Below are 17,012 nucleotides of genomic sequence, written 5' to 3'. Positions count from 1 at the left end.
ACTGGGTCAATGATCCCAAAGGGGACAGTGTAACAGTGACACTGGGTCAATGATCCCATACAGGACAGTGTAACAGAGACACTGGGGCGAGGATCCCATACAGGACAGTGTAACAGAGACACTGGGTCAATGACCCTGTACAGGACAGTGTAACAGTGACACTGGGGCGATGATCCCATACAGGACAGTGTAACAGAGACACTGGGTCAATGATCCCGTACAGGACAGTGTAACAGTGACACTGGGTCAATGATCCCATACAGGACAGTGTAACAGAGACACTGGGTCAATGATCCCATACAGGACAGTGTAACAGAGACACTGGGTCAATGATCCCGTACAGGACAGTGTAACAGAGACACTGGGTCAATGATCCCGTACAGGACAGTGTAACAGTGACACTGGGTCAATGATCCCGTACAGGACAGTGTAACAGTGACACTGGGTCAATGATCCCATACAGGACAGTGTAACAGAGACACTGGGTCAATGATCCCATTGAGGACAGAGTGTAACAGTGACACTGGGTCAATGATCCCATACAGGACAGTGTAACAGTGACACTGGGTCAATGATCCCATACAGGACAGTGTAACAGTGAGACTGGGGCGATGATCCCGTACAGGACAGTGTAACAGTGACACTGGGTCAATGATCCCATACAGGACAGTGTAACAGTGACACTGGGTCAATGATCCCATACAGGACAGTGTAACAGAGACACTGGGTCAATGATCCCGTACAGGACAGTGTAACAGAGACACTGGGTCAATGATCCCATACAGGACAGTGTAACAGTGACACTGGGTCAATGATCCCATACAGGACAGTGTAACAGAGACACTGGGTCAATGATCCCATACAGGACAGTGTAACAGTGACACTGGGTCAATGATCCCATACAGGACAGTGTAACAGTGACACTGGGTCAATGATCCCATACAGGACATTGTAACAGAGACACTGGGTCAATGATCCCATACAGGACATTGTAACAGTGACACTGGGTCAATGATCCCATACAGGACATTGTAACAGTGACACTGGGTCAATGATCCCATACAGGACATTGTAACAGTGACACTGGGTCAATGATCCCATACAGGACAGTGTAACAGTGACACTGGGTCAATGATCCTGTACAGGACAGTGTAACAGTGACACTGGGTCAATGATCCCATACAGGACAGTGTAACAGTGAGACTGGGTCAATGATCCCATACAGGACAGTGTAACAGAGACACTGGGTCAATGATCCCGTACAGGACAGTGTAATAGAGATACTGGGTCAATGATCCCATACAGGACAGTGTAACAGTGAGACTGGGTCAATGATCCCAAAGGGGACAGTGTAACAGTGATACTGGGTCAATGATCCCGTACAGGACAGTGTAACAGTGACACTGGGTCAATGATCCAATACAGGACAGTGTAACAGTGACACTGGGTCAATGATCCCATACAGGACAGTGTAACAGTGATACTGGGTCAATGATCCAATACAGGACAGTGTAACAGTGACACTGGGTCAATGATCCCATACAGGACAGTGTAACAGTGACACTGGGTCAATGATCCCGTACAGGACAGTGTAACTGTGAGACTGGGTCAATGATCCCATACAGGACAGTGTAACAGTGACACTGGGTCAATGATCCCGTACAGGACAGTGTAACTGTGACACTGGGTCAATGATCCCATACAGGACAGTGTAACAGTGACACTGGGTCAATGATCCCGTACAGGACAGTGTAACAGTGACACTGGGTCAATGATCCCGTACAGGACAGTGTAACAGTGACACTGGGTCAATGATCCCGTACAGGACAGTGTAACAGTGACACTGGGTCAATGATCCCATACAGGACAGTGTAACAGTGACACTGGATCAATGATCCCATACAGGACAGTGTAACAGAGATACTGGGTCGATGATCCCATACAGGACAGTGTAACAGAGATACTGGGTCAATGATCCCATACAGGACAGTGTAACAGAGATACTGGGTCAATGATCCCATACAGGACAGTGTAACAGAGATACTGGATCAATGATCCCGTACAGGACAGTGTAACAGTGATACTGGGTCAATGATCCCATACAGGACAGTGTAACAGTGACACTGGATCAATGATCCCATACAGGACAGTGTAACAGAGATACTGGGGCGATGATCCCATACAGGACAGTGTAACAGAGATACTGGGTCAATGATCCCATACAGGACAGTGTAACAGAGATACTGGATCAATGATCCCATACAGGACAGTGTAACAGAGATACTGGATCAATGATCCCATACAGGACAGTGTAACAGTGACACTGGATCAATGATCCCATACAGGACAGTGTAACAGTGACACTGGGTCAATGACCCTGTACAGGACAGTGTAACAGTGACACTGGGTCAATGATCCCATACAGGACAGTGTAACAGTGACACTGGGGCGATGATCCCGTACAGGACAGTGTAACAGTGAGACTGGGTCAATGATCCCATACAGGACAGTGTAACAGAGACACTGGGTCAATGATCCCATACAGGACAGTGTAACAGTGAGACTGGGTCAATGATCCCAAAGGGGACAGTGTAACAGTGACACTGGGTCAATGATCCCGTACAGGACAGTGTAACAGTGACACTGGGTCAATGATCCCATACAGGACAGTGTAACAGAGATACTGGGTCAATGATCCCATACAGGACAGTGTAACAGTGACACTGGGTCAATGATCCCATACAGGACAGTGTAACAGAGACACTGGGTCAATGATCCCATACAGGACAATGTAACAGTGACACTGGGTCAATAATCCCGTACAGGACAGTGTAACAGTGATACTGGATCAATGGTCCCACACACAACAGTGTAACAGTGACACTGGGTCAATGATCCCATACAGGACAGTGTAACAGAGATACTGGATCAAGGTGCTATTATGTGAGTAAAATCTAGACACTGGACCAATTCTGGTCAGCAGGTTTTATTTTTCTTTGCAAAGGTCAATTGTTTTGTCTTAACTTTTCTTGTAATTCATTACATTCCTGGACTCTGTTGTGCTGTTCTTTATTGTCCTATTCAGGGCAGTGCTCATGGTGCTGGAGGGTATGTAATCCTTTTTGATTTGATGATGACGGACAGTCAGCTGTTCTTTCAACTAATTTTTTTCTTGTTGACCTGTTGCCAACCAACACTGCGCTTCACTGCATTGCTTTGACAGTACTGATAGTTCCAACAGCTTTTTCTGATGAACTGTTTACCATCTTTATTCGGCCTGGGATCTGCTGCCTCACTTGGCCTGTGGTCCTCTGCCTTCCTTGCTCTGGGGTTACCTGCCTCTTTCACCCTGGGGTGCTCTCACGCCTTTGGTGCTTCACTGAGTTGTTCTAAATATTCTTTTAAGGTGTGTGCACACTATAACCTAGAGCTTAAAATATTTGTCACAGACTTTCAATATCTCACCAAATGTGATGAGGGCTCATCATACCCTGTTTTATCATTACTTCATCTGTAAGTACAGCAAAGAAATAGAAAACATATTGACTTGGAAATCTGCTTTCATGCTTAATTCTGATGCAAACCTGTCATCTGAACTATTCCTTGCAAAGACCCCAATTTTGAGTCTGGTTTGGCCCTTGTCATAACCTAAACTGGTCTGGTGGTTTTACTTTATTATCCATGTACATTTTTTTTTAGAAGAGTGAGAATTGTTTTTTCTCTTCCATTTGGCTCTGCCTCTGTTATTTTTTCTCTTTGATCTTCCTGCACTTGTCTACTTTCAGCTGCCTCCCCTGCTCTGACATGGCTATTTTGTCAACTTTTGTCTCCACTGGAAATCTTCGAAAGAAGAGGTTTGCTCCGTGTACTTACTTTTTAGAGCCGGGAATCAAATGGAAAGTAATTTTTGAACTCTGTCTGCCTTTTGAAAAGCTTTTTTATCATTCAGTTGAGCTTGGCTGCCATGCTTTATTGTGCAAACTGTGAACTCATTGCTGCAGCTTTCTTCCACATGTATTCTGAATGTGCTACCTATTTTGTATTTTACTCACCTTTTTGTGATCTGACCAGGTCTCTTGACTCTGCAGTCAATCAGGTTTTTCTTTCCATCTGCACAAATTATTCTTCTACCTGTCACCCTTTTTTGCTTTTTTGGGATTTTGCTCAGTCTTTTGTGATTTTGATAGGTCCTTTGACTCTGCTTTTGATCAGATCTGGCAAAGGATCTCCACATGCCCCGGTGGAGTGCTTCAGCTTCCACATCTGCAATCCAGCCTCCTTTTGGGTCAGCTCCAACTGTGTTTTGAATTTAGGTGCCCTTTGTTCAGGGTCAGGCTTCAGTTCTTTAGTTTTCCATGCATTGAGATTCTGGGTTCCTTCTCCAGCCTATCTGGAATTTCAGGATCTCTCTTCCACTGCCACCATTTTGTAAGTGTAATGGGGGTTTGTTTGGTTGAACTACAAACAGCCTTACATGGGTGCTGGCTCTTTGCAGACCTTACTGCACAGTGTACCATCATGTGACACGCTACATCATACCACAAGAAGTACTCTCTTCCCCAGTTCCACATTAACCCTTACTAACCCAAAAACCCTTATACTACATTTGACACCCCACCTATAGAGATTTTGAGGTAAGCAATGTGTGCCCCCCCCCCCGAATATTGTGCTGGAATTACTATATAACGGACAGTCACTCCACCTACTAAAGTTTAATCGCTGCCTGAGCCCAGCCATTGATGCTTGAATTGTTGATCTTGACAAGAAACAATGACATTGTATTAGCCGCTGTCCTCTTCCCCAGTGCATGTTAAAGTTAACAGACTCCATGTTAAAATTGAAGGGAGCAGAGTTCAGTGAGTTTGGAGTCGTTACAAAGTATCATCACCGCTCGGTACCTTTCTCTCAAACCTATTCTCCTTCCAATCTGAGCCCCACTCACATTCTCCCAGCCATTCTGCAGTATTAATCAACAAGCTGAGCAACAACAGTTCAACAGCGGCTTGACTTACCTCGTCCCTTTGGAAGTAAATCAGGACTCCGGCTGTAATCTGTGCGATCAGGATTAGTAGTAAACAGGTAAAATACTGAAAAACAAAACAGATCCATTTGGATCAAATTCCACTGGAGGCAGTCATAGTGAATCAACATTCATGCTGGAGTAGTAGAGAGGAAAGCGTCCGTGTGCACTTGAGTGTTGTGTTTGTGCAGGTGTCAGCTTGTGTGCATGCTTTTATTCAGTTATGGGATGTGGGCCAGACCAGCAGTTATTGCCTATCCTTAATTATCCTTCAGAATATGCCGGTGAGCTGCCTCCTTGAACTGCTAAAGTCTATGTGATGTAGGTCCACCCACATGCCCCGGTGGAGTGCTTCAGCTTCCACATCGGCAATGCAGCCTCCTTTTGGGTCAGCTCCAACTGTGTTTTGAATTTAGGTGCCTTTTTTAGGGAGACAATATCCAGTGCTGTCAGGGAGAGTGTTCCTGGTTGTTGCCCAACGACAGTGAAGGAACGGGGATATATTCCAAGTCAGGATGTTGAGTGACTTGGAGGGGAACTTCCAAATGATGGGTTCCAAATTGTCTGTTGCCCTTGTCCTTCTAGATGGTAGAGGCTGTGGTTTAGAAGGTGCTGGTGAGGAGGCTCAGTGAGTTCCTGCAGTGCATCGTGTAGACAGTGCAGAGGGCTGCTGCTGTGTGTCAGTGGTGGAGTAAATAATAATACAAATCTTTATTGTCACAAGTAGGCTTACATTAATACTGCAATTAATTTACTGTGAAAAGCCCCTACTTGCCAAACCCCGGCGCCTGTTCGGGTACACAGAGGGAGAATTCAGAATGTCCAAATTACGTAAAAGCACATCTTTCTGAACTTGTGGGAGGAAACCGGAGCACCCGGAGGAAACCCACACAGACTCAGGGATAATGTGCAAACTCCACACAGACAGTGACCCAAGCCGGGAATCAAAAATCAAACCTGGGACCCTGGAGCTGTGAAGCAACAGTGTTATCCACTGTGCTACCGTGCCGCCCATGAATGTTTGTGGAAGGGGGAGCAATCAAGCGGGCTGTTTTGTTCTGGATGGTGTTGAGCTTCTTGAGTGTTGTTGGAGCTGCACCCATCCACGCAAGTGAAGAGTATTCTATCACACTCCTGACTTGTGCCTTGCAGATGGTGAACAGGCTTTGGGGAATCAGGAGGTGAATTAATCGCCGCAGGATTCCCAGCCTTTGATTCCCAGTCCTGGTGGCCACAGTATTTATATAGCTAGTCCAGTTCAGTTTCTGATCAATGATAACCCCCACAATGCTGACTGTGGCGAATTCAGTGATGATAATGCCATTGAATGTAAACGGGCGATAATTACATCCTCTCTTGTTGGAGATGATTTTGAGATGCCGGTGTTGGACTGGGGTGACCTTAGTAAGAAGTCCTACAACACCAGGTTAAAGTCCAACAGGTTTGTTTCAAATACTAGCTTTCGGAGCACTGGCCTGGGCTTGCGAAATCCTACCAACTGTCCTGGCTCGAGATAATTCACACCTCTTTAACCTGGGGTTACCCCATCTCTGGATCTGTAAAGACTTGATTACCTGCAAATGCTCGCATTCCAAGCATTATCTGGCATCTTTGAATTTGTCTATATATATGTTTCTGGAACATACCTCTCCATTCACCTGAGGAAGGAGCAGTGCTCCGAAAGCTAGTATTTGAAACAAACATGTTGGACTTTAACCTGGTGTTGTAAGACTTTATATTGTTGGAGATAGTCATTGCCTGGCACTAGTGTGGCGTGACAGTTACTTATCACCTGTTAGCCCAAGTCTGGGTATTGCCCAGGTCTTTCTGCATTTGGACATGGACTGCTTCAGTGTCTGAGGAGTCGTAAATGGTGCTGAACATTGTGCAGTCATCAGTCCCACTTCTGACCTTATCATAGATGGACCGTCATTGGTGAAGAAACCAAAGATGATTGGGCCGAGAACACTACCCTGAGGAACTCCAGCAGTGATGTCCTGGAGCTGAGGTGATTGACCTCCAACCATCTTCCTTTGTGCCTGGTATGACTACAACCAGCAGAGCATTTCCCCCTTGATGCCCATTGACTCCAGTTTAGCTAGAGCTCCTGTTTCTTGTGTACAGGACACACCTGGGAAAATATTCCACATTGCCGGGTAGATACCAGTGTTGTAGCTGTACTGGAACAGCTTGGCTCGGTGTGCAGCAAGTTTCTGGAGGCACAAGTGTTCAGTACTAATGCTGGAATACTGTCTTTGACGTATCCAGTGCCTTCAGGTATTTCTTGCTATCACATGGAGTGAATCAAATTGGTTGAAGACTGACAGCTGTGATGTATGGACATCTGGAGAAAGTAAAGATGATCATCTGGCTGAATATAATTGTGAACGCTTCAGCCTTGTCTTTTGCATTGATGTGTGTATGCATTTCTTGTGTGTGCGTACTGTTAGAAAAACAAAGGCAGTTTTAAGGAAATTACATTTTTATTGGCAAACATTAGAAATAAAGCAGTTTTAAGTGTGTTTAATTTACTAATTCTGTGCCTGGAAGTTTAAAACCTATAGTTAGATTCATACTGGACAAACTTGTTTGTATGTGTGGGTTGGTTACGTTCCAACTGTGTTTCTATTGTTCTTAGAGAGGGCTGCAGCAAGGAGGACCAGCAGAGGAACTGGGTCCTTGTAAGTTAGATAATTTTAAAGTTTTAGATTAACTTGAGAGCAGTTGGAGACAGGACCTCGGACTGTAAACATCTCGCAACTCTGCTAGAAGAAAGAACGGACAGGGAATTGCAAAGAAGCAGCCCCCCAAAAATTTAAGTTTAAGTCCAGATAACTAGGGAATTGGGACAGAATGAATGTTTAAGATGACTGGAGTTAAATAAACTGAGACCAAGGTGTTGTTCAGAGGAATTTAGGAAAAGTAAACAAAGTGTTCGGAATTAAAAAGATAATTGCAGTAACCTGATTTAATAATAATAATAATCTTTATTACTGTCACAAGTAGGCTTACATTAACACTGCAATGAAGTTACTGTGAAAATCTCCTAGTGGCCACATTCTGGCGCCTGTTGGGGTACACAAAAGGAGAATTCAGAATGTCCAATTCACTCAACAAGCAGGTCTTTCGGGACTTGTGGGAGGAAACCAAAGCACCCGGAGGAAGCCCACGCAGACACGAGGAGAACGTGCAGACTTCGCACAGACAGAGATCCAAGCGGGAATCGAACCCAGGACCCTGGCGCTGTGAAGCAACAGTACTAACCACTGTGCTACCGTGCCACCCATTTAAAGTGGGACAGCAGCCTGCAAAGGCAAATCAAACATCTGATGCCATTTTAATACTGTCTGAGATTTAAAGCAATTGTGAGAAGTTTGCACTGCAACCAAGCCAAAAAATCCTAAAACGAGGTGGTATAAAATTCTAGACTGGTTTCATTGTTAGAATTGGAGCGGAAGTTTGGGTAAAAAGAGTCATTTGTAAAACCTAAACTGCGTTTCGAAATGCAAAGTGCTAAGGAAGAAGATTTTAAAGCGTGTTTTTGGGAGTGGAGTTCGGAAACTCTCATGTGGTCATGATCTGGGGGGACTTTTGAGGAGACATGAACATTGTACTTAGAAATCTGTGTAAATCCTAAAACCTGTGTGTAACTGCTAATCTAAGGGAGGGGGGGGAGGGGGAAGAGAGAGTAAAGGCATATTATATTATAATCCAAGTGTTTCATGTTTAATAATTTTTTTTCTGCTTGTTAAAAAACTAATTAGGAATCCTGTGACTCTGTTCATCCATGTTCTGTTAAAAAAATATAAGTTACAGTCTTTTGAGCCAGGGTTTATTCTGGAATCTTCCTGTCAAATTATAACGTCAACTTGGATCTTAATAGTGTACTCTTGTGTGCATGTGCAATAACATGTGAGCTCCTGTGTGTGTGTATCTTTGTGTTTGTGTGTCTGTTCGTGTGTGTACCCATGTGCATCTCACGTGTGTGCATGTTTGTCTGTGAGCTCGAGTGTATATGTGTTTGTGTGTGTGTGTGTGTGTGTGTGAGTGCTTGTGTGTGCACAAGGAAGTCTGCTTGCGCTTGTGTATATGTTTGTGCCCATGCACCTGAGCTTGTGTGCATTTATTTGTGCACATGTCTTTGTGCACTCATGCATGTGCAAGTGTCTGTGGTCATGTGTGTTTCTGTGTGTGCATGAATGTTTGCATATGTGTATGTGCTCATATGTGTCTGAGTTCATGCACCCTTGTTTGTGCGCTCACATGTGCCAGCTCATATGTGTGCTACATGTGTCCTTGTGTGTCCTCATGAGTCGGTCTTCATGTGCGTGCCCTCATGTATATGCATGCTTGTGTGTGCGTGGACTTGCGTGCAGGATAAGTGTGTTAATGTGTGTGTTTATTCATATGTATGATCGTGTGCGTTTGTGTATTCTCATGTGTGTGAAGGCTTGAATATATGCTATTGTGTTTGTGCTTGTGTGTGTGCACATGTATGTGCTAATGTGTACCTGCACTTGAGTGCGTATGTGCACGGTGTTCTCCTATTAAATCGTGTTTGCTTCACTGAAACATGGCTGCCCAGGGTACGCAGCAATAAAGCTTCATGCAGCTACTGCAAACACGTTGCTACACTGCCGCTGTTGGAGCTGACAGGTTTCATACACTAGATTCAGTCCCAGATTTGCTTTGCAAGGTTTTGGTTTCTCAGCCATTGCTGCTGTGTGTACTGATACTGAGCCCATTCAGAGGAGAGAGTTTGAAGTATTGCATTACATAGCCCTCCATAACAGGAGTGTCTGAATGACTTTAAATCAATGCCCCCTGTATTGTGCTCAGCTATTTTTTTATTCTTTCACAGGATGTGGGTGTCACTGGCTAGGCCAATATTGACTGCCCATCCTGAATTGCTCTTCTTGAACCTGAGTAGTAGGTACACCCACTATGCTGTTAGGGAGGGAATTCCAGGATTTTGGCCAAGCGACAGTGAAGGACCGACAACGTTTTTCCAAGTCAGAATGGTTAGTGACTTGAAGGGGAACTTCCAGGTGGTGGGGTTCCCAGGTATCTGCTGAGTTCTTGTCCTTCCAGGTGGTAGTGGTTGTGGGTTTGGACGGTGCTGCCTTAGGAGCCTTGGTGAGTTCCTGCAGTGCATCATGTGGCTGGTACACATGGCTGCTACAGTGCTCGGTGGTGGAGGGAGTGGAAGGAGTGCTAATGTTTTGTCCTGGATGATGTCGAGCTTCATGAGTGTTGTTGGAGCTGCACTCATCCAGGCAAGTGGAGAGTATTCCATCACACTTTTTGATTGAATACATTTTGAATGAATTAAATAGAAGTTTTAGGATGCCAGATGTTGATCACTCCGTATTAGCATTTGAAAAATCAATTTCCTGGATTTTCAATCCAAACTCACCAATCCCAAGAGGCATTTGATCTCATTAACTGCCCCAAGGCAGCCGAGAAATCCCATCAGCATGGTGACAGAACCAACTCCCAGCAGGATGTACGATCCAATCTTCAGTGCTGAAGATGAGGATTCTGCAGGGAGGAAATGGAGAAGGATTTAATGTGCAATCACACAGCAGTATAGAGCTGTCATGGGAATGTCACTTTAAGAAATGTTTGTCTGATCAAGTGCCTGCAGCGATGTCAGAATGCGGGTGGGGCTGCGCTCTAGCTCTGCTTTTTAGTTTCGCTTTGAGAAAAAGCTTGGGTGTGTCTATGTTTTTTGGTTTTGTTTTAGTGTTGGAGCTGAAGCCAACCAAAGGTGTAATTCTGATCTCTCTGCTATCTAAAGACTATCTCTAGATCATTTGGTGAATTCAGAGTGGTAACTGCTCTCAGTAGAGAATTTAAACCTGATGTGCTTCAGTTAAAAGGTTTTTGTCTTGTGGATGTTAAAAGGAAAGTTTAAGGATTAATTAGAGTGTTGTATTCTTTGGGGCTTGTATTTGAATTGATGGTTGCTAACCTGTTCGCTGTATGTTTTAAAAAAGTTAACTGAGTTCATAGAATAAATATTGTTTTGCTTTAAAAAATACTTTTACATTTCTGCTCCACAACACCTATGGAGTCGGCCGTGTTCTCCCCATACCACAATCTAGTACAAATTGTGGGTCAGGTGAACTCCATGATACACTTTGGGGTTCTCTAAACCCTGGCCCATAAAAAAATTGGGGGGCTCGTCCGTGATAAAAGTCTATCTATTGGATCGGCTTCGTGAACTTAAAGAGAGTGAGGGGTGTGCATATTGTGATTGCTTTTAAGTGTGGTATTTTAGTTTAAGTAAGGAGTGTGTTATGGACAATGGCCCTTTCAGAGACCCTGAAGTTTTTGGGGGTGGAGACGATCACACGCAGTACCTATGGACAGGAACCAAAAATATGCTTTTAGAGTTGGTAAAAAACATTGCAGTTAACATTACCTGACAAAATGTAAAAAGATGAGGTAATTATGGTGGTGGCTAAGCATTTAAAATTGCTTGAGATACAGTTTGACTCACTGGAAAGGGCAAAAATTCAGTTACAAATTAAACAAATGGAACATGAGAAAGAATTAAAGCAGCTTGAATACGAATGAGAGAGAGGAAAAAAGAAAGAGATAGTGAGGAAAATGAAAAAGAGAGAGAAGAAAGGAAAACAGAAAGAATAGCCCAAGCATAACAATAAGAAAGAGAAAGGGAGATACAGATCAGGGAAAAAGATAAAGAGAGAGAGTTTGAACTTCAGAAAATGGCCATGAAACATGACAGTCAGTTAAAATTAGCAGACGTAAAGGGAAACATACAGTTGGATGATAGTGATGAGGGTAATGAGAAAGAGCGTCATAGTCGAATGCTTGGTGGGGATCTATTTAAATATGTACATGCAGTGCCAAGGTTTGATGAGAAGGAGGTAGAAGCCTTTTTTATTTCATTTGAGAAGGTAGCTAAACAAATGAAATGGACACAGGGCATGGGGGTATGTGGGTATTACTGATTCAATCAAACCTTGTAGGTAGGGCTAGTGATGTGTTTGCATCACTAATGGAGGAGGTATCTGAGACATATGAGCAGGTGAAAAAAATCATCTTAGTTGCATATGAGCTAGTGCCTGAAACCTACAGACACAGGTTTAGAAATGTAAGGAAATAATTTGGTCAAACATACATGGAGTTTAAAAGTATCAAACAGAGTAATTTTGATAGGTGGATAAGGGCTTTGAAAATAGACCAAACGCATGAAGCTCTCAGAGAAATTCTACTTTTGGAGGAGTTTAAAAATTCAATTCCTGATGTAGTGAGAACTCATATGGAAGAGCAGAGGGCTAAAACTGCGAGTTTAGCAGCAGATATGGCAGATGATTATGAATTAGTTCATAAATCAAAGCTTTGTTTCCGACATCAGTTTCAGCCTGTGAGGGATAGAAACTGGGGACATGAGAAATACTCAAGTGGTAAAGGTAAAAGTGATCTGATGGGAGATAATAAGGAGAGTGTACCTCAGATTAAAAAGGAAATCCAGGAGGGTGGAAGAGACATGAAAAGTTTCAAATGTTTTCACTGCAATAAACTACGCCATGTAAAGTCACAATATTGGTGGTTGAAGAAAAGCACTGGTAAACAGCCATGATGTGGAGATGCCGGCGTTGGACTGGGGTGAGCACAGTAAGAAGTCTTACAACACCAGGTTAAAGTCCAACAGGTTTGTTTCAAACACTAGCTTTCGGAGCACTCCTCCTTCCTCAGGTGAAAGGTTCCACTCCAATAAGAGATTCATCTGAGGAAGGAGCAGTGCTTCGAAAGCTAGTGTTTGAAACAAACCTGTTGGACTTTAACCTGGTTGTTGTAAGACTTCTTACTATGGCAAAACAAGATAAAACAGTGGGGTTTGTTAAAGTGGTCAATGAAAGTCCAAGTGAAGCGAAGAACGTGCCAAAGATTGTACAGTCTGATCAAGAGGTGATTGATAAGAAGGTGTCAGATCTCTTCAAAGAATTTACTTGTGTGGGTAAAGGTTACTCATGTGTATCAGGAGGAGCGGGTAAATAAGTCACAATTTTAAGAGATATGGGAAGCTAGTCGATCTTTGATGGCAAGAGATGAGGAGTTATGTAGTTTGGGAAGAATATTGCCAGAAAAGGTGGTAATATGTTGGAATTCAGGATGAGAAAAGTATGGTTCACATTATATAAGTAAGGTGGGAAAGTCCAGTGAAGAGTGGTAAGTAGGAGCAATAGTAGGAGTAATAGAGAAACTACTCTCCAGGAATACCGTTATCTTGGTAAAGATATAACTGGATCACAGGTGGGAGTGAAGCCTACTTTGGGTTGATAAGCCAGTGAAAAATCAGACAACTGAAGTGTTGAGGACGTCTATCCTGGGATTTTTCCCGGATTGTGGAGTAACAAGGTGGCAAAGTCACAGGATAAGACAAGAGGAGAAATCAAAGAGTGAAGATAAGTTGAAGTGCATCAGTCAGAAACAATTTTTGATCAGATGGTTTGAAAAAAGAACAAGAACAGGTGGAGGGTGAGACGGATATTTTTAGTTCAGGAAAATTGGTGGAATTACAACAGAAAGATGTAGAAATGAATCAGATGTATCAGAAAGTATACACGGAAGAGGAATCTGAGTGTATACCAGAGTGTAATTGCCATAAAAGTGATGTCTTGATGGGAAAATGGAGACCTTTACATAAACAGGCAGATGAAAAATGAAAACTCAAGCTAAAGTACAAAAACATTTTTATTGGCCTGGGCTACATAAATAGTAGTTACATTTTGTCGATCATGTCACACATGTCAAGTGATAGGGAAACCTCAAGCAGTGATAAACCAGCGCCCTTAATACCCTTTCCAGCATTTGAGGAATCTTTTACAAGGCTCTTAATTGATTGAGTAAGACCGCTTCCTGAAACGAAAAGTGGGAATCAATATCTCTTGACTATAATGGATGTGTCTACTACGTTTCCAGAGGCCATTCCAGTACGTAATATTACAGCTAGAAAGATTGTGGAGGAGTAACTTAAATTCTTTATTAGATATGGACTACCCATAGAAATACAATCGGATGAATGATCAAATTTACCTCAAAGTTATTCAACGAAATCATGGATAGCTTCGGAATAAAACAATTTAAATCAACTGCGGACCATCAGAATAGCAGAGAGCATTAGAAAGATGGCATCACACATTAAAGACAATGTTGAGGGTTTATTGTCACGATTATCCAGAGGATTGGGATAAAGGAATTCCATTCGTACTGTTTGCAATTAGGGATGCAGTTAATGAGTCAACCAATTCAGTCCTTTTGAACTAATTTTTGGTCATGAGGTAAGAGGACCACTTAAATTGATTAAGGAAAAAATTGATGAGTGAGAAAAGAACTTACATTATTGGATTACGTGTCAAATTTTAGGGAACGATTAGATAGAGCAGGGGAATTAGCTAGACAACATTTAAAAGTTGCACAACATGATGAAACGGGTAGCAGATAAGAAATCCAACATTCGTAGTTTTGCCTGTGGAATAAAGTTTTAGTATGGTTACCAGTGGTAGGTGAACCTTTGAAAGGTTTTGTGGACCTTATAAGATTGAAAGGAAATTAACTGAGGTGAATTATGTGGTAAGAACACCAGATAGAAGGAAAACTCACTGAGTGTGTCATGTGAATATGCTTAAAAGGTACTTTGAAAGGGAAGGAGAGAAAAAGGAGGTTTTAATGATTCTAACTCAAAGTGACGAACCAAATCAGATGAATGTGAATTTGACATACCTCAAATTAATTGGAAAAACAGGATGTTCTTAAAAATTGGGATAAATTGTTGAGTACCTTCAAGAGGAAAAACGGACTGACCTGAAAGAGTTATTGATATCGCATGGGCAAGTTTGTGGAGATAAGTTGGGAATCACTAAAATGGCGATACATGATGTAGGTGTGGGAAATGCTGTTCCAATCAAACAACATCCATATAGACTTAACCCTTTAAAAATTGGCACATGTTAACACATTGAAAGTATGCTTAAAAATGGCATAATTGAAGTGGGTTCACCCACTTCATGGAGCTCACCATAGTGATGGTAATAAAACCGGATGGTACCCAACGGTTGTGGTGGACTATAGAAAGGTTAATGCAGTTACAAGAACAGACTCTTATCCTATCCCACGTTTGGAGAATTGCATTGAGAAAGTGGGACAATCAGCTTTTATTTCCAAATTGGATTTACTCAAAGGTTACTGGCAGGTACCTTTATCTGACAGGGCGAAGGAGATTTCAGCTTTTATGACTTCAGATCGTTATATACCAATTCAAAGTATGCCTTTTGACATGAAAAAACACTCCAGCCACATTTTAACTGTTAACTAACAAAGTTGTTCCGGATTACCCAATTGTGCGGTATGCATCGACGATCTTGTAATTTTTATTCCGGCATGGACAGAACATTTAAAACATCTGATGGAGTTATTCGATCGACTTCAGGAGGCGGGTTTGGTGGTAAACCTAGCCAAAAATGAATTTGGAAAAGCCCAAGTCACTTTCCTTGGCCATACAATCAACAGGGTTGAATGGGTCCCACAGGATGTGAAAAGAAAAGTTATTGGGGAGTTTCCGATACCCTCGACATGACGGGAAATAATGCGATTTCTGGGTATGAGTGGATTTTACCGGAAATTTGTCCCGAATTTTAGCAGTGTGGTTGCTCCAATGACGGACTTGCGGAAGAAGCGTAACAAATTCCAGTGGACAGCGGAGGTGTCAACAGACATTTGACGGCCTGAAGGCTGTGTTAACCGCTGCTCTTGTGTTAGCCATCCCAAATTATACCAAACCATTAAAGTGTCTGTTGATGCGAGTGATGTGGATGTAGGTGCGGTGCTTTTACAAGACGACGAAGGGCTAGAGCACCCACCCCCCCCCCGCCCCACCCACTGCCCCTCTCCCCCGCCCCTCCCCCAGCTGCCTGTCCCTCTGTAGCAGGGTCCACCCCACAATCGGAAAAAGTCCCCACTTAGGGAGTCAATAGGACAATATTCCATTCCAACAAGAGTACAATATTCCATTCCACAAGTGTACAATATTCCATTCCAACAAGTGTACAATATTCAATTCCCGCAATAATACATATTCCATTCCAGGAAGAGTACAATATTCCCATTCCAGCAAGAGTACAATATTCCATTCCAGCAAGAGTACAAATTCCATTCCAAAAGAGTACAATATTCCATTCCAACAAGAATACAATATTCCTTTCCAACAAGAGTACAATATTCCATTCCAACAAGAGTACAATATTCCATTCCAACAGTGGTACAATATTCCATTCGAACAAGAGTACAATATACCATTCGAACAAGAGTACAATATTCCATTCCAACAAGAGTACAATATTCCATTCCAACAGTGGTACATATTCCATTCGAACAAGAGTACAATATACCATTCCAACATGAGTACAATATTCCATTCCAACAGTGGTACAATATTCCATTCGACAAGAGTACAATATACCAGTCGAACAAGAGTACAATATACCATTCGAACAAGAGTACAATATTCCATTCCAACAAGAGTACAATATTGCAAATCCAACAGGACTGCAATATTCCATTCCAACATTAGTAACAATATTCCATTCAACATTAGTACAATATTCCATTCCACATTAGTACAATATTCCATTCCAACAGTGGTACACATATTCCATTCGAAAAACAATACAATTGTTCCATTCCAACCAGAGTACAATTTTCCATTCCAACAGAGTACAATATTCCATTCCAACAGTCGTACCATATTGCAATCCAACAGGAATACAATATTCCATTCCAACAAGAGTACAATATTCCATTCGAACTACAGTGTAATAGTCCATTCCAACAAGAATACAATATTCAATTCCAATGAGAGCGCAAGGTTCCATTGCAACAGGAGGAGAATATTCAATCCGAACAAGAGGGCAATATTCCACTCGAACGACAGTACAATATTCCATTCCAACAAGAATTGAAC

The 17,012-nt window shown here is 42.6% G+C and overlaps 1 protein-coding gene across 1 annotated transcript in view; it reads right to left on the bottom strand.

The window, feature by feature from the left end:
* Positions 1-17,012, bottom strand: part of LOC119970932 (CD82 antigen-like) — a 50,336-nt gene that overhangs the window by 20,068 nt on the left and 13,256 nt on the right. The window contains exons 3-4 of the mRNA XM_038806042.1: positions 10,437-10,561; positions 5,013-5,087 (exon numbers count right to left, since the gene is read on the bottom strand). Coding sequence (XP_038661970.1) covers positions 5,013-5,087; positions 10,437-10,561 — 200 coding nt within the window. The remainder of the gene's footprint in view (positions 1-5,012; positions 5,088-10,436; positions 10,562-17,012) is intronic.

The sequence above is a fragment of the Scyliorhinus canicula genome, chromosome 9, assembly GCF_902713615.1.
Source record: "Scyliorhinus canicula chromosome 9, sScyCan1.1, whole genome shotgun sequence".
Lineage (NCBI taxonomy): Eukaryota > Metazoa > Chordata > Chondrichthyes > Carcharhiniformes > Scyliorhinidae > Scyliorhinus > Scyliorhinus canicula.
The sequence above is the reverse complement of the archived record's forward strand: the minus strand, read 5'-3'. Positions and strand labels throughout refer to the sequence as shown.